This window comes from Fringilla coelebs (assembly GCF_963513975.1).
Source record: "Fringilla coelebs genome assembly, chromosome: 7".
NCBI classification, from domain to species: Eukaryota; Metazoa; Chordata; class Aves; order Passeriformes; family Fringillidae; genus Fringilla; species Fringilla coelebs.
Genome location: NC_140035.1, coordinates 6,271,565 through 6,290,179, shown reverse-complemented (window position 1 = coordinate 6,290,179; position 18,615 = coordinate 6,271,565). Strand labels below are relative to the sequence as shown.

At 43.5% G+C, this 18,615-nt stretch overlaps 1 protein-coding gene across 1 annotated transcript; it reads right to left on the bottom strand.

The window, feature by feature from the left end:
- Nucleotides 1–527: 527 nt before the first annotated feature.
- On the bottom strand, nt 528–16,784 carry LCT (lactase; the record flags this gene model as incomplete). The annotated part of the gene is made up of 17 exons (XM_084209777.1): nt 528–739; nt 1,372–1,608; nt 2,372–2,595; nt 3,475–3,609; nt 4,130–4,239; nt 4,596–4,798; nt 5,442–5,640; nt 6,446–6,736; nt 6,883–7,151; nt 7,482–9,038; nt 10,339–10,984; nt 11,371–12,058; nt 12,795–12,870; nt 13,218–13,320; nt 14,006–14,089; nt 15,306–15,385; nt 16,121–16,784. The coding sequence occupies 17 exons, from the start codon at nt 16,782–16,784 to the stop codon at nt 528–530; spliced, it is 5,778 nt and encodes a 1,925-aa protein (XP_084065903.1).
- Between the last annotated feature and the right edge of the window lie 1,831 nt (nt 16,785–18,615).

Below are 18,615 nucleotides of genomic sequence, written 5' to 3'. Positions count from 1 at the left end.
ACAAGGGAAGCAAGCAGGATCATGCGCTGAAATTTAAAATACAGCAGACAAACATTTTGTTCCAGTTTAAATGACCTTATTTCATGTACAGTAAAGGAAAAGGGGTGAAAATCCAATCTGAACAGTAGCTGCAGTATAACAGTTTGCACCAGAGAGACACTAATTTGTCTTAAAATTCTCAGAAGCAGGAGAACTTCCAGGGGTCCTTTCAGAACTGTTGATGATGAAGCAAGGACAGATGCCAGCTGATGTTCAGAATCTTTATATTCAGATAGGAACAACCAATTTTACTTCGGTCTTTAAGAAATCATATCATTAATGCCCATGGACAAAATAGACAGTTAACATAGAAAAATAAATTTCCTCCCCCTTTTAAAATTGGAATGCAAACAACAAAATGCGGAGGAGCCATGTCTGAGGCAAAATAGAAAGCAGCAATACTGCAAGCAGTAGTTCATTTTCCTGTTGGTATAGACTTTTTTTTTAAGAACAAACAAACCAAACAAACATTCTATGAAGTGGAAATATTACAGTTTACTACTAAGTTCCATGTGTGACTGTTCATGGGATCTTTTGGATGATTTTCCATATTTGTACACAAAAAGAGCCAAGCCCAGTGCTCCAACTACAGAAAGAGCAAAAAGCACATAGAGTGCTATTTCTGCACTTTGGGATGTCAAATCCAATCCCAAAAAGCTCACGCTGTCAGCAGCTCCTGGAGTGGGATCTGTTGGTGTCACTGAATGGGAAAACAATGAGAAAAGTGTTAGTGCAGAGCCTGTTCCATGCAGGTGTGGGAGCTGCTGCTCCCTGCCTCCACCACGCTTTTAACTCTGCTCTTCAGTACTCTGGGCATCAGGGATTGATACAATTCTAGCTCAGAGCAAAGGCACAGCTGAGGCTGATAGTGCAATTCCTGATGGGATAGGTGAGTGTTCTCCTTCCCAAACCCCAACACTAACACTGGTTGCTTTTCATGTACTGCTTCAGTGGAGAAGACACAAATGGCAAAAGAATTGGTATTTCCAAAGCCTTACCCAAAACAAGGATTTGGATAAAGTATTCAAATTTTTTTCTAAACAATCTTCTGGGAATATTGCATGTGTGTGGTTTGGAAAACATCTTGGGCAGTTCTGTTGGAGTGAAGTCTAATGGAGTAACTTTTGCTACATTCTTAAGCATGTGTTGAGGTGCCCTTGCACAAGGTTTGGTTGTTAGTCTGGTTTTGTGTAAGAAAGTGACATTGACTGGAGTCTTTAAAAAAATATTGCAGAAAATGGTGGTGTCTCTAAAAACCTTAGGATTATGGAACTCTTTTGGAATTAGGATTAGATGCAAACACACAAGCACCATTTCTGCTGTGTCACTTACCTTCTGGCTCCTGTTCCAGACAGGGATGTGGGCCTGTGGCTGGGTCTGGAAAGCCATTGCAGTTTATGATCTGTGAGTAATACTTGGCTGAGGCCTTGGGGCGCCGTGGTAACGCTGGGTCTGAGAAATTCACATGGTAGAGCCCAAACTTTTCCTCAAAACCTACTGCCCACTCGAGGTTGTCCATCAGTGTCCACGCAGTGTAGCCCCGTAGGTCGACACCGTCGAGCACAACAGCTGCAGGCAGGAGCAGAGAGAAGAGAAAACAGGTCAGTGGCCACCCCTTGGGCAGCCAGGGCAGGAAGGTGCTCCAGAACATCCACACATGGCACACAGGGAGGTTATTGCCAACAAGCAGGTTCACTCAGTGCCCAGGACTGGACACTGCTTTTCTCTGCTCCAAAAATCAAAGTTTTTATGCAAGAAACAAAGGTTTAGGAATAGAGCATAAAACCCACTAAAATGCAACCATTGCCTAAACAAGTATTTGTGGGGCCCTTACACGGTAGTAAATGCCTGAACACCTGGCTGCTCCCAGTACCTCAGAAAAGCAAACTGAAAAAGCCCTTTCCTGCAGTTGTTTGACCACTGCTGTAACTGAAACCAGTTTGGGAGTTGGGTTTTTACTGTTGTTTTTTAAAAACATGCAGTTTTTAGACACAGCAGTAGTCAGACTAGAAGGAGTTTATCAGGTAGTAGTACCTTTCTCACCAGGTGCAACAAACCAAGGACTCTGCAGGATACCCCACTAAACCCAGTTTGTTCTCTTCCTTTAGATGATCTTTCCTGGCACATCTGTGACTATCCATGAGCAGTTTTTGGTAAAACCAAAGGCTCTTGGAAGTGGATTCAGTAAGCCCATGTAACTGTGTAACTTGCCAAGTGTGATAGCAGTGGTCTTTCAGCTCTTTACAAATTGCTTTATACACATCAGTCTTGTGGCAAAGCCAGTGCTGCTCTCCTGAGCTTTGGATGACCAGATGTCAATATTCACTCTTACCTTTCAGTGCCTCATTAATGTAGGTCCGATAGTAATGCATTCTCCAAGTGTCATTGAATTGAAAGGCTCCCCTCTCTGAGACTCCATTTTCAGTCACATAAATGGGAGGGTTGTTGTACTCTTCCTTTATCCACCTGAGGATCTTCCTGAACCCAAAGGGTGTCACCTTCAGCCAGAGGGAACCAGAGCCCAGCCAGCTGCGGTCGGTCACTGTGGCCACGCCCCTGTGGAGGAGGACACTGCTCAGAGCCAGTCCCATGTGCCAGGCAGCTCTGTGCCCAGGGCTGAGGTGCTGCTGGTGCTCACAAGCCTAAAAAACACTTCTCATGTTTTGATTTACCATTACACTCTGTGTAAATCAGCTGCTGTGGCTGATGATGTGATGTTGGTTCCAAATCTTTGCATACTACAATGCCATTTCTACTTTTCAAGGCATAATGCAGTGCTTGAGCACACAAAATTGCCCTTTACATTACATGCAGGAATGTAATGAGCCCACTGTCCTAGAGGATTAAACTATAAGTGGCTGGGATGTACCAGCAAAGCAAAGTTTTTTCCAATTTCATCTATTCCCTGTAGAAACATTTTGGAAAGGAGACAATTTCACCCCCACATGTGGTCCCACAATTACCTGAATTCTCAAAACTAGTAAGCTCCAACTATTTACTTTTTGAGGTTGAGAAATGAAATTAGTATCTAAATAAAAAATCTTGACTTAATCTATACTTAACCATGAAGTGATTTAGCTATTTAGGCTTTGAACTTCCATTTATCCAATACAGTGAGGGACCTAAACCTGTTTAACAGCAAATGGATCAGTATGCATAAACCAGGATAACACCTCACAGTTTAAACTGCAGATTGGAGGCAGGAAATATGATAAATACTGTTTATCCCCTCATGTCTGTAAGAAAAAGGCTGTTGCTGGGCTTTTGTGACAGCAGCACCTCAGGTACTGCTTGGTTATATTATCCCTAGTATTGGTTTATAACAGCTTAAAACACCTATCTCAACTTTATTTGCTATAAATTTACACTTGTCAGTTAACCCAGGCTCCAAGTGTGCAGATTTTACTTGATCAATAATTTACATTCATCTCTTACCTATCAGAGTCATATGACATAACACCCTTAGCATAGTTTAGGTTGTATGTTAAAACCGTGGTATAATGATTTAGACCAAAGTAGTCATATGTGCCTTTAATTCTTTGTTTTTCACTTTCAGTAAATTCTGGAAGTCTGCAAGAGAAAACAGAGAATACACTTTGCACACACTCCATGGGTAATGCTGAGATCCCTGGGACTAGCACCACAAGCACAAGGAGAGGAACTGGGAACTGGGAAGGGAAAATAAGAAATGTAACTGAGAGGGACCAATGAGTTCAGTACATAGTTTTAGGAAAAGTTAAACAAATTGACTACAGGCATCAGGTAACCTACTGTGGCTAATGCAGGGCAGTTACTGTTCACTGAGCTGACAATTTATTACCCCAAAGATATATTAGTCAATTTAGTTTGCCAGAGAGGTAAAGTCAGGGAATAGATAAAGCCCCCCTGCCTAGATTGGAACCAAATGAGCTTCCAACACAAACCATACTGTGATTCTCTGAAAATTTACCCTAGAATTTTTCTGTGAGGATACAGTAAGCTTTTTTACAGTAACATTGGAATAGAATCATTGAAATGTATCATTTCTATAAGAAAAGCATGATTCAGCACAGCCAGTGAAACAAAAGCAGGTGTGTGCCTGGCCTCTTACCGGGACTTGCTCAGGCCCTGGGCCAGACTTCGTTCCTGAATCCTTCTTTTCATCACTTCACTATAATCACCATTTTTGAAGATGGGGTGAGCAAACCAACCTAGAAAAAACTAATCCAGAAGATAAGGGAGGATAAATCATATATCAAAACTTGGGATTTAACCATCCCTCTGTCATGTGCTGCTTTGTCGGTGATACTTGAATTTACAACAGGCACACAGAGATACAAAGGGATGCCCATGTAACAGCAGTAAATTTAATAAGCTTTTGTCACTGCAACCATATTTTGTCTCATTTCTGTTGCACTCTTGATCAGCCCCCATAAGAGGGGGATACATTTCCTTGCAGTGATGCCTCTGCCTCACCATTTTATTTCAGTGAGATGCTGACCTGGGTTCTGGGCACATCCAGCACCCAAAGAGGGAGTGTCACCCTGGAGCAGCAGGAGAGCTGTGACCTTCTGTACCTGCATGAAACGTCTGGCAGCTTCAATGTCCTCCTGGCTGTGTGGGTTGCGTGGTTCTGCCCAGTCAGAGTTGATGGTGATGGAGATGAGCCCTCCCTGCTTGGCCCTGAAGGTCTCGTTGTAGAGGTGCCAGACCTCCGCGTGTGCCTTGATCAGGTTGTGCCCCACCACGTAGGGAGCACGCCCTGGCCGAACCGAGACGCCTGCAGGGACAGGGACAGCACGGGCAGTGGAGCAGCACTTCCCAGCCCTCCCACAGCTGCTTCCCAGGTTAACACAACCCCGGGGCACCCAGAACTGTCTCTGCTAAAGGAATGAATGTGCAACACCTGGTGCCCCAAGCCCAGCCCTGGGCTGGAATCAGTGCTAGGCAGAGGCAGCTGAAGGAGCAGCTGCCATGGGAAGGCTGCGCTAGGAGAACTCTGCATTGCTCCCTCCTCCCTCTGGAGTGGGACATTGACTGCCAGCCCTGGCAACACGCTGCTGCTGCCAGTTTGGAAAGCAGAAAGCTGTGTGTTCAGGTTGGCTCACATCCCCTCCTCTCTTGGTTCTACCCTGCTGCTGTGCTGGGTCTTCTTTCAGCCCTAAATCTTCTCCACAGTCCCTGGAGCTGGTCTGGAAATAAGGTCTGCTCCAGGCAGCAAGTGTAATCCAGACTTGGAGGTGACAGGCAGAGTAAAAGAAGGACCTGTTCAGCACACCACAGCAATCTAAACCCCATCTATAAACAGCACACCAGCTTCCTTGTTCTACCTTTGCAAGCCCCAAGGAAGTGCTCTGCTACAGCAGAAAACAGCTGTGCTGACAGTGCCACGAGGGCTCTGAGGCTATGCCCAGCAGTCTTACCTGGAGCAGCTGTGCCAACGCCATAGCCAAGATAGGCAGTGTTGTAGGGTTCATTGAGGGTTATCCAAAATTTCACTTTATCCCCTAGCCTCTGGAAAAGGACCTCAGCGTATTCCTTAAACCTCTGAACTATAGTATCATTCTCCCACCCACCAACGTCCTGCAGTGCCTGTGGGAGGTCCCAGTGATAGAGAGTTACCTGTGGGGAAAGACAGGAGGACAAAGGACTCAACCAGCCACTCTCATAGTAACTCAGATTCATTTATCACCACAAATAAACTGTGCTTTGATCTGCAGTTACCTGTTCCTAACGCAGTGATCACTCATGCATGCAATAAAATACATTTTTGCCAGTTTCTTTAGGGACTGCCTAATGGTGAAGATGAAGCTTTTACCAAAACCCACCTTTTGACAGCCAGAACTCATCAGTGAAGAACTGCTGCACCTGCACTGACTCTCAGCTGAAATACAATCCACTAGAACACCTGTCTGGGCTGGTACAGGGATGTGAGGACAGCTCAAAGTCACTCAACAGTGTTGAAAGAGCTGACTGATGCAGGGGTGAGGTCACCAGCTATTGTATGTGACAAATAACACTGACCAGTGGAGCTTCCTGACTCCAGGGAAAAAAATAAAGTTACAACCGTCTCTAAGAAAGGCAAGAAGATCCTGGGAAGATCCTAGTCAGTCTCACCTCAGTGTCTGAAAGATTCCTGCACAGGTCCCTGTGGAATCTATTTCCAAGGTAAAGGGAAAAGAAGGTAATTGGAAACAGCCAACAGTAAGTTTACTGTGGTCTTTCCAGGTAGTAATTTCAACACATCCCTACATTCCAAGTTCATTTGCTTATGCAATACCCCATGTTTCTTCACAATGAAATGAAAAACCATGAAAAACAATTTCTTTGTGAAGGAGGGTATGGATGGAAACACACACATTGCTCTGAGCACCAGATTTGGGGTTTGGTATTTTTTAGTAACCTGAAAGTTACTGGGTGTAGTTACCTGAGGCATAATGTTGGCTGCCAGAAGGGCATCAATCAGCCTTTCATAGTAGTTCAGTCCCTTTTCATTGATGTACCTGGTGGTCCCATCTGGGAGAACACGGGACCAGGAGATTGAAAAGCGGTAGTGAGACACCTTGAGGCTTTTCAGCATTTCCACATCCTCCTCAATCCTGTGGTAGCTGTCACAAGCTACATCTCCAGTCGCATCCTTGCCGATTCTCAAGGGAGTGTGGGAATATTTGTCCCAAATGCTAAGTCCCTTCCCATCTGCTCTCCATCCTCCCTCAATCTGCAATTGAAAATGTGGGAAGAATGATTAGCAACCCCAAATTTAGGTCTCAGCCTAGCAAAGAATTCAGCCTGTTATTCTTTGTGGTGCCACACAATCAATTAACTGTCCACAGATACTTCAGGAGTCCATCTCAGTTTCCTGACCTGGTATGCTGCAGTTGCTACACTCCACAAGAAGTTCTCTGGAAACTCTCCATATAAAAATTCATCTTCCTTGGGCAGTGGGATGCCATTATTGCGGATGATTTCAGCATAGTACACAGCAGAGCGCTTTGGCGTCCTCGGCCTGTTGGGGTTGTCAAAATCAATCTGGTGCAATCCAAATCTTGGATCATAACCATCCACCCATTCAAAGTTATCCATCAGAGACCAAGCGTTGTATCCTTTCAGATTAACACCATCTACCTTGTAAGCTGAAAGACCAGGAAAAAACCAGGAGCATCAGTGGCATAATCACACATTAAATGAACCCTAAGGAATTCACATGCAAGCACATACAGGCTCCTAGTTTCATTCAGGTGGCACTAGTCAACTAAGATCACTGAGAGAAGCCTCATAGCTGGAGGAAACAAAGTAGCACCATGCAAAGGAGATCATAAAATCAAACACTATGTTTATATTGTGTTCAGACTATTCAAAGATTGATATCAACCACTCATAAAGTACTTTGCAGAGGAACTGAGTAACCAGAAATCTAGAGAGGAGACACACAACACCAACAAAACAAAAGCAAATTCTGGTACCTTTTAAAGCTTCATCAATGTATGTTTTGTAGTAAAATATCCTGGCATTGTCATCAATATCCGATTTGGCCTTTTTCCCCACGCCATTCTCAATGATATATATTGGGGGGTTTCCATATTCCTCTTTGATCCAGTTCAATACCCTCCTCAGTCCCCAGGCCACAGGCCGATGGTCAGTGAGAGCTGAGGAAGGCCAGGAGCTGTCAACAGTTATTGAAACTTCCTGGTCATACTCATAAGAGAAGGGCCTCAGACGCGTTGTTGAATGGCTTACAATTTTGGAGGAGTATGTGTTGAAGCAGAAGACATCTGCCGTGCCCCGGATGTACTCGCGCTCCTCCGCTGTGAAAACTGGCAGGCGTGACGACGGCAGGTTCTGGAGCTCGCTCCTGTTCCCAACTTTCCACTTCATGACCTCAGGGTAGTCCCCGTTTTTGAAAATCGGGTGTGTGAACCAACCCACCAAAAACTGCATGTACCTGTCAGCAGCTTCAATGTCCCTGGGGTCGCTTGGTGTCTTTGGCTCAGCCCAGCTAATGAAGGGGCACAGGGCAATGACCCCTCCCTGACTCGCTCTGTATTTGTCATCGTAGGTGTGGTAGACCCTGGCATGAGCTTTCAGTAAGATGTGGGCAACCCTGTAGGGAGTGCTGCCAGGCTCCTTGACATTGGGTGGGAACAACCCTTCACCGTAGCCCAGCCGGGAAATGATGTTGGGTTCATTGATGGTAATCCAGAACTTCACCCTGTCCCCAAAGGTCTGGAAACAGAAGTCTGCAAAGCTGTCAAACAGGTCAATCAGCTCATTGCTCTCCCAGCCACCGATGTCCTGGAGAGCTTGTGGCAGGTCCCAGTGGTAGAGAGTGACAATTGGAGTGATGTTGTTTGCAATCAGTCCATCAATGAGACGGTTGTAGTATGCGACTCCATGGCTGTTGATTGAGTTGTTCCTTCCAGTGGGGAAAATTCGAGGCCAGGACAGGGAAAAGCGATAGTTCTTTACCCCTAAGGCTCTCAGCATGTAAATATCTTCCTCCACCTTGTTGTAGCTATCACAAGCTATATCTGCAGTATCATTATTGTTTACATTCCCTGGGACATGGGTGAAGTTATCCCAAATGCTGGGTCCTTTGCCATCAGCATCCCAACCTCCCTCTATCTGGTGGGCAGAGGAAGACACACCCCATGTAAAATCCTCTGGGAATGTCCCATAAAAATACATGTCTCTTTCAAAGGCAGTCTGGGATGAAAACTTCTGCCAGACAACCTTTGCCTTGGAGGGAACTTCTGACGCTGGTAAACTTGGCAGCTTTGATGGCAGAGGTCGGTCAAACACCACTGGTGCAGATTTGCTCAAGGCTTGGGATGGAAAACCATTTTTTCTAATAACACTGGAATAGAAGTAAGCAGATGCCTTGGGAGTCCTTGGTCTGTTGCTATCTTCAAAGTTCACGTGATGCAGCCCAAATTTTAGGCTGTATCCTGCTGGGCCTTCAAAGCCATCAAGCAGGGATCGAGCAATGTAGGACTGGACATTAACGGCATCCAGTTTCACCGCTGCCACAGAAACAAAACACTGTTAATTACCCACCTGAACATTTCCTGAACACAGCTCAGCACTACAGAAGCACCACAGCCAAGGATAGGTATGACAAGCCAAGCACTTGCAAATGGTTTTAAAGGCTAGAACAACTTCCTAAATAATTAGGAGTATCTGGTAGGAAAAGCAGTCAACATGGTAATAGGAGCTGGTAAAATGCTTAGTAATAGAAACGTGTGAGAAAATAAGTATTTGTCAAGAGGTGTCCTGAGTACAGGACACTGGTATCCCTTCCCCTGTGCTCTTGTTTTCAAGCAGATTTCATCAATTTAGGTGTATGGTTAACTTTTAGATTTAACACTGTAATTAAACTGAAACATTACAAGTATTTAGTGCTTGCCTATATTCCCTGAGCACAGGAAAGCTTCTTTTAGCTGAACTGTGTACCCAATACCAGCACAGGCAAATCCAGCATCCCTCCTCACATTGCTTACAAAAAAGCACTAAATCTCTCTTATTCAAAAGAGGTTCACTCCCATGTGCAGCCCATCCTCTTTACTTCTGCTGAGGCCTAACAGCAATGATAAATATGTGTTTTCTGTAGCTCTTTCAGCACTTCTAGCAGTATGTTGAGATCTAGGTCAAGCAGATCAAATGCCATACACACTGATCACCAACATATTTAATAGAGCATATTTAATGTTTTCCTGACAGTATTGTTTAGTCTATCTAGAGAACATCAGTCAAATCTCTATTTGAAATCTCAGCTCTCTATGTTTGCCCAGAACTTGCCACTAACACTATTTTTATGTCAAAAGATACACATCTTGCAAAGATACAAGCATAACTTGAACATTCTACAAGCATAACCTAAACATTCTCAAAATGATTGAGGTAGAAATTTTAGGAAGATATTTCCAGTCTGAAGTGGTTACTGCCATGTAGGTCAGATAACTGGTAAAGGCAGTTCAGCCACAGTTTATGAGAGGTCTACAGGCAAAAGCCTGCAGGCCAGTTATCTCCAGGAGAACTGGAGTGTATGAACAGTGTCCTGACACAGGGACTGACTTTAGGGTCCAGGCCACATTAATCCACACATTAAAAAATGCATTCCAATATCTAGAGAGAATGGAGAGCTCCATATCTGGACACCAGACAGGCTTAAGAATGCAAAGTCACACTCATTACCTACACAACAGGAGGCTGACCTCACATCACTGTGCAAGTGGTGATGTTTTAAAGTTAACCACCATGGAAGGGCTAGAGTAACCACTTGCCATGATTAAAAAAAAAGAAAGTAATTTGATTTCTCCATACCTTTCAGGACCTCATCGATGTACCGGCGGAAATAATCCACTCGCAGAGTGTCATTGAGCAGATCTCCGGTGTCTCCTGTGGGCACACCATTACCTGCTATGTATATTGGGACTGTTGACCCTGTGTATTCCTGGGATACAAACTTCAGCAGCCTTCTTAATCCCCAAGGGACCACATGGATCCAAGAAGAGGCAGCCTGTGGCCAGGAAGGATCTACATGCAAGGAGAAGTTCCCAATGCTCTCGTAGCCTGGTGTGCACATCCCAGTAGTCCCGGCACTGACCAGGCGGGAAGTGTAATGGGAAAGGCCAAAGAAATCTGCAGTCCCTTTCACCAAGGACTTCTCCTCCTCTGTAAACTCAGGCAGCTGTGCAACTGTCGTGAAGCACTGCTGGTTCACTTCCTGGATCTGAGCCTTCAGCATATCTGGGTAATCACCATTAACAAATATGGGGTGAGCAAACCAGCCAAGCATGAACTGCAGGTACCTCTCAGATGCCCTCACGTCCTCGGAGCTGCCTGGAGTTTTGGGTTCAGCCCAGTCCGAGTTCAGCACCAGCCCCACCTTTCCCAGTTGCTGAGAACGGTATTTGTCATTATACAAGTGCCAGACCTTGGCATGAGCCTTGAGAATTGTGTGAGCAACCTGGGAAGCAGAAAACAGAGGAAAATGTGTCACACTGCATTGCACAAAACCTCTTAAGCATTTGGTTTATTTATTGCCATGTGAAAATGTCCTATCCATCCAAAAGAAAACACCTTGACAAAACTAATGATAGACAAGGGAGTGCAGGAGGTTTTGGAATAACCAAAAGAATCTGACTATCCATCCACATCAGCTTTCAGAATAGAAAAATAAAATAACGTCTGGCCTCTGTTAACTAGCTCATTTTTAACAAGTATCATAAATCCAGCAACCAAATAGTCGTCTCAGAGGCCACATTAGGTTTGAACATAGTTAAAGCACAGAACCAGCATGGAAAACAACACAACAAGAGTAGCTTCAGGATCCCAACTATTCCTGTGCCCTACCTTGTAAGATGCTGCTCCTGGGTCAGTGATTCCTGGAGGATGCTCTCCGGTGCCATAGCCAGCGTAGCTGATAACCCAGGGCTCATGGAACGTAACCCAGAACTTGACCCGATCCCCAAATGTGGAAAAGCAGAAGTCTGCATAGCTCACAAAAGCATCTATGATGCTTTCATTCTGCCAGCCACCAAGAGCCTGCAGAGCCTGTGGCAGGTCCCAGTGGAACAGAGTCACCATGGGCTCAATGTTAGAGTCTACCAAGCGGTCAATTAAGTGGTTGTAATAATCAACGCCCTTGGAATTGATGGTCTTGTTCATGCCAGTAGGGAAAATTCTAGACCAGGATACAGAAAATTTGTACAGCTGGGGGTGAAGACCCCTAAGCAGGTAAATGTCATAGCTGGTTTTATAGTAGCTGTCACATGCCACATCTGCTGTTTGGTTCATTTGGACATGGCCCCCATGCCCAAACTGGTCCCAGATGCTCTCTCCTTTACCATCCTCTGCCCAAGCTCCTTCGATGTTAAAGGCACCTGTGGATATGCCCCAGAGGAACCCACTTGGGAAAACATCTTGCAGGAAAGAATCCCTCTCTGATTCAGACTGTTCACCAAACATTTCCCAGACTGTTTGATACGAGGACCGAGGGGCAAGAACAGCATCTGGGTTTTCCTGCAGAGTATTTGTTTCACTGGAAATATAATAAATAGAAGTTAAAATCTCCAAGGTGATGTCAGTGCCATAAAACTTGCAAACACAAGAGTATAAAGGAAGTTTGCTTCCCATTCAGGTCACATAATCCACATATATTTCCTCTGACATCTGATCAATCTAACCCTGCTCTCTCCCAGCTGGGACATGAAGGTGGGGGGCAGTGGGTAACTGCAGAACAGCTCTTTGCATGTAGAGTCTCATAATCCATTAGTTAGGTCAGAGGTGCAAACAAAATCCTTGCAGTGAACAGCAATTTCCCATGCTACAACTGCTTCACGAGTTTCCTGCCATTGTAATCCTTAGCATCTCCTTGCACCATGACATCTCCCACATTTCCATAAGCTCAATTGGCTTCTTCCCTAGGAAAGCCTCTATTGGATTTGTTTATTTATAACTATTTTGCTCTTGAAAAAAGCAGAAGGCTTGAAAAATGTACTTGTTACTATTGGCTTGAAGGTGCAATTTGGGTAACCAAGGATGAGAGAGTGGAAGAGGATTACATTATAGGATTAGTAGCAGGATAGAGGATTGCAAGTGATTGAAAGAGACTGGGCTCAGCAGAAAAACAGCCCTTCGCAGCCCTTTCAGCAACTAACAGCAGACTTTACCACTAAAACATCTTGTCTCTCCCTGCACAGAGGTTTCTAGAGGAAGCTGTTTTATTACTGTATCCTATTATAGTATGTATGGTGTTACAGTATTTTTTATAGTACCTTAAAACATGAGGTAAGTAGTCCAAAAACTTATTAATGTCACACCCAATCATATGTGCTTCTTCTTTATTAACAGCTGCAAACAAACAAATGGTGACAGATATAGTCTTAGATGCCATGGACTACATGACACTACTTGTAACAAACAATTATATCTTGAAAGAAAATTTTTCTAATACCCAGCTTAAACTTCCCCTTCTGCAGTTTGAGGCTGATGAAAAGGAAGAAAAGATCTGGGAAAGATTTCCTGCTTCCCCTCCCTCAACACTCACCATCTATCCCTAATTTTCCAAGAATACTATAAAAATCTGTAAAGTTATTTCATCTAATAGCAGCAGCCTAGATTGGATGATTTTGAATTTTCTCTACAAGTTATCATGCAGATCTTAACTAAAAAACTCTTCCTCTTCAAACATCACTCACCTGTGGCAATGGCAGCTACTGGTATGAAAGGATGCTCTTCCATGGAGGCACAGTCAAGGACCTTTAAACTAAAACCCAAGATGTCTTTGTCCTTCCAGACACTCTGCAAAACAGAAGTCAGGGAGTAGTATGAAAAGAAGCATCAGCCAGCTAGTTAAACCATGTACTTGGCATTTTTTGCATTTTAAATGGGCAGCTCCTTATCCTGCTACCTGGATGCTGGATGACTCTGCTTATGAATTTTAAGAATGCAGTTCACTGCCAGAGATTTAATAATAGGTACCAGCCTAAAGCATCACTGATGTTGGTGCTGCCAGGAGATCTGATCCTTTAATAAACTCACCCCCAGTAACATTTCTAGCACCTGATGATGATTTCTTCTCCTGCTGATGAGGAATGTGAAGTCTGGTAGCACTGCTGCAGAGCTCATGCTAGAGTTTAATATGTTTCAGCACTTAGGTATTGGCCTAACAGCTTAGCTATCAAACACTTAGCATATGAGAAAGAAGGTTTTCCAGTCCCAGACAAAAGAATTTTGCCATTCCAGTTGTTAATCAATAATAAGCATTGACCAAGATGATCCTTTCCAGCATTTTTCCAATAACAGTTTTTAAGTCAGAATAACAACAGAGAAAGGAGCACTTTGCAGCTGCTTCCTAATGTAGCTGCTGCCTGAGCTTACACAGAAAATCAGAACTCTTTAGACATGCATCACAGCACATGAAATTCTGCTCCTATTTATGGTCTGTTATTTGCTGCTATCATTTTAACCCTGTGCATAACTTTACCTGGAATTCACTCAATTTCTTGTAGAAATCTGTTTCACTTCCACAATGGTACTGAAGGTTAAGAGACACAAAGTCTACTGAATCCTGGAAAGAAGAAAAAGAAAATAATCATGCTGGAGAAAAGTGGGATTTTTTTTTTTACGTATTACATTAAAAATACATAAAACTGTGTAAGGTTTGATGAAGACATATTGCTGGAGTAAGAAGCCATACAGCTGTATGGGAGCACTGGACAATATAGAGAGCACAAACTGGATACTGTATGGGCATATGTGCTTTGTATGTCTCCTTCTAAACAAAGTACAACTTCAACAACTACATTAAATTCTATTTTATGAATTTAAAATTAATGATTTACAGGTAATTTCTTTATGTCTGTTTATGAATTTATTAGAGAAACCTTTATAACTATGTGGTTCAGGTACATAACCTTTTATAACCCTTGGGTGAAAGTCCACTTCAGAAATCTTTAATCATTCCATACCACAAGCGTTATCCCACTAGAAGTCATCAACCTCAAAGAACAGATTGCACTCTCTTATTAAACCAGGTGATGAAGTTGGAATAAAACTGGTTAGCTCTCAGTTTGTTTTTCAGTCCAAGGTTCTCTTCTATTTAGTCAGCTCATCTCAAACATCTCTGCTGTCCCTGCAAACCACACCTTGCTTAAATGCTACAACATTGCTTGACCTGGTTCTAAGTTTTGAAGGATTATGAATACAGCATATAAACCCTGCACTGTCAGGTGTACATTACAACCTACATCAACATCGCCTGAGTGAGGACAGCTATGAACAGGGAACTGGATCTTTAAGAAAGAATGTCATTCTCCTTGTGTTGTGCCATCCCTGTGCAACTGCATCACTTTTAGCACAGTTCAGTCTAGGTTTTAACATAATCAGCAGGTATTTTAAATAGCAGCTAATGAGAATAATGTATCCATATCTTTGGTGGTGCACCAAGTACATCTGCAGAGAAAATGGTAACAGGTACACTTTCTGGAGACACCTTGTCATTTAGCAAGTATATTGCTAACATTGCCAATTATGAGAGCAAATTTGTCTCCATGTAGCTTAATCAGTGCCTACCAGCCAAGAAAGAATGCTGAAACAATTTTTAAATCATTAGTTTCACATAATCAGACTAATCGAATAATTAAAGCTTACAAACTGGTCAACCTGCTAAATCTTATTTAACTTGCAACAAGTCATTTGATCCCATACATAAAACCAAAGCTAAATCAAGGCAAATTTCTATAATTTTGGAAATATTTCCTTAATGAGGAAACATTATGAGCTACCTGAAGAGAAACTGAAAGCAATTCTGATGAAGCACTGTCCAAGACATGATCCATTTCCAAAGCAATGGACAGCTTTCCACCTTGAGAAAGAAAGAGGCAGTCTGTTGATAACATATTAAGGACAAATAATTCAAGGGGCCTTTGTAAATAAAATGCCCTTCCACTCCCTGCATAAATAATATCTTTATTAATTTTCATGCCTTTCTGATGGTTCTACAATTGTTATTTTTTTTTAATCCATTCCATGCTGAATGTTTTTGAGAGGTTGGGGTGGCAGGAACTTGGAGGGACAGGAGATGCAGGAGGGGATCTGGGTAACTTCTAAGGGCTATCACCACACAGTGTGAACTGTACAATGAAGTACTCCTGACAAATGCAAGAATTTGAAAATAATTAACTAATTAAAAATTTGGGAAAAGAAATTGTGACTCAGCCAGCTCTACAGGCTGTCTGTCTGGGACAGAAAAGACCAAAGAAGAGTCAAGGAGGTATCTGCTTGGAAAATCCCAGCTACCCATCATGGAAGAAGTGAAATTCTGTTGCTCTGTGTAACACAGGTAGATTTGGGATTTAATTATTGTAATAAAGAAAGTCAAACAAAGGGCATTGCAGACTTCCTCACAGTTATTACCACAAAGGAGACCTCCTATGCCTGGTCTCTTCACGGTTTCAGGTACATTTCAGAAAGGTTTAAGTCTTTCCTCTGTGGGTCAGGAAGAGGCACACAAAAATATCTAGAGACTGCGTGAACAGTTGCCATTTAATGCAATCACAAAATATTTGTGAGTCATACTGAAAAACCCTGCTCTCCTTACCTGTTGATGAGACCTTCTCATGGAGCATGGAGTAAAATCCTTCATGAGCCGCAACCACGGCCTGGACTCGTTCCTGGGGCTCAGCGTAGGGCAGGCTTTGAAGGACCTCTGGCAGGTCGCTGAAGGAGAGCCACACATCCACCAGGTCCCCAAAGGCACGGAAGCTGAAATCTGCATACTCCACAAAAAGCTCAGAAAAAGCCCTGGCTCTCTTCCCGCCGACCTGCGCGGCCACGGCACCGGGGAGGCGGCCGCGGTGCAGCAGCAGCACGGCTCTGAGCCCCGCAGCAGCCAGGGCCTCCAGCAGCCGCCGGTAGCACCGCACCTGCGCTCCATCCGCCGCCACGGCGCTCCCCGCGGGAAGCAGGCGGGCCCACGGCAGGAGGAGGCTGTAGTGCGTCACCCCCAGCTCACGGAGCTGCCCCAAGTACCCGGGCAGCTCGGAAGCCATGAGGTCCGGCCGGCACGGGTAACCCTGGGCTTCGGCCACCGCAGGGCCCTGCTGGTCCTCGGGCAGGACCTGGTCCTGCAGGCCCAACCTCTCTGCCAGCTTACTGGGTAGAGGCCCAGCAATGGTGATAAAATTCTGAGCCAGTTCCCCATCTATGCCAAGGTTGAGAGAAACCAACAGAAAAAGGATGACTGTCTTACAAATCAGGTCCATTTCTGAACCTTGCTTCAGAAACAACTACTGCACACTACTTATACACCAGCAGAAGTAATATTTAACTGAAATTATCTGTTCCATAGATAAATGTTCTCTGAATTAGCTGACATTGAAATAACAGATCAGGATTTTCACTGTAGATAAAAAAGACATAGATAAACAAAACCCACTTTTAATCAGTTGATTAAAAAGACATATATGACAAAAACCACTTTTAATCAGTTGGAGAAAGGTCATGTGAAAACATTTTCTGATATGCCTATGTTTCCCTTTAGGTTTAAATATCAGTTGCCATTTGCTAATATTGCCTCCCATTTAGAGGAAGATGAAATTAGTAGATAAACCTTCCCTCTCCTTTTGGCCTTTTCAGCTTCAGAAGAATCCCAGCTCTGGATGCAAAAACCAGCAAAAGCAGTGTTATCTGTGTGGGTGGGGCTGGGTCCACCACAGCTCAGGGCGCACAGGGCAGCAGGAGGCACGTTTGTGCTCTAATCCTGGGTGGATAAAGGAAATCTGAGATGTGGCACCTCACCCAGCTGGAAAAGTGACTCTGATGTGAATTCAGGCAGCAGCAAGAGTAACATCCAGGAATTTGAGTCTAATTTTTTTGCTTTTCAAACGCTCCCTCCTTCAGCCCTGAAAACACTGCTCTCTCAGCAGGGTGGACACATTCAGATCACCCACCTGAACTGCTGAAGAGCACATCTAACTCAGCTCTTCTGTATTCCAGTACAGCAGAACTGAAGGGCTGAGAATGTTTTTAAACCCACTAAACACAAAATTCTACATACCAATGAAACGTTGGTTCTATCTCACAGTTAATTTCTTTTAATAACCAAAATTTTGTCTAAAGCTTATCTGCAATCATCTGGGCAAGTTATTGCTGTCAAGCAATATTAATTTGAAGCTACAGCTGAAGACATCCCTCAACATTTGCTACTACTCAAACCTTATACAGGGATTGTAATTTGTGTCATTTGACTCTTTGACTCCCAGATGATTTTTTTTCAGGAAGCCCTAAAGAGCTCACTATAACATTGTGCTGAGCGTTCTGAACAAATTCCCTCTACTCCGATGTCTGAACAGTAAGTTTAAAAATTAACTTTACAGCACCACCTGGTGCTTACTTTTCAGTAGAGCTGCATTAACTCAGAGAAAATCCCTCTCAGCCTACAGAACTGGGGAAAGAAGCAGAAAAAAACCACCTTCTCCTACATGAAGAGTATTTTCAAACTAACATTGAGAGGAGGGGAGGGGGAAATATAATGAAGGCCAAATATCTTCCTATTGTTAATTTGAAAGGAACAATATAGAATAACATGAAAGTATTGTTGCAGGTGGGTGGCTATTTTTAATGAAATGCAGAATTTGCCAAAATGTGGTTTATGAAAGAAATGAGTGGAGAAGCTACTGCAGATGGAGTTAGTGCCCAGTGATGGGGTACGGCTCCTGACAAATATTTATGATTCCCTCCACTCCTTAAATAGAAGGAGTTATTTTTAATGACATGCTTAGTTAGACCAAGGTGTAACTCTCCAAAGCTGGGAGAGACTAACAGGAAAAGAATACTGTCTTACAAACCAGCTCCATTTCTGAGCCTCCCTCAGAAACAGTTATTTCACACTATTTCTAAATAAAACATGTAACTTTGATCTCTTTCACACATTACAAATGTTTCTGAGGTGCTGGTATCCAGGAAACAAGACAAATATTCAGGTATTTTAAATTCTTAATAGATAATTTAATAACCCTATAGTTTACAGTAAAAAAATTGAGAGCAGAAATTCAAGCAAAGTTTTCTTATAGAAAGATCTTCAAACAGGTTTAC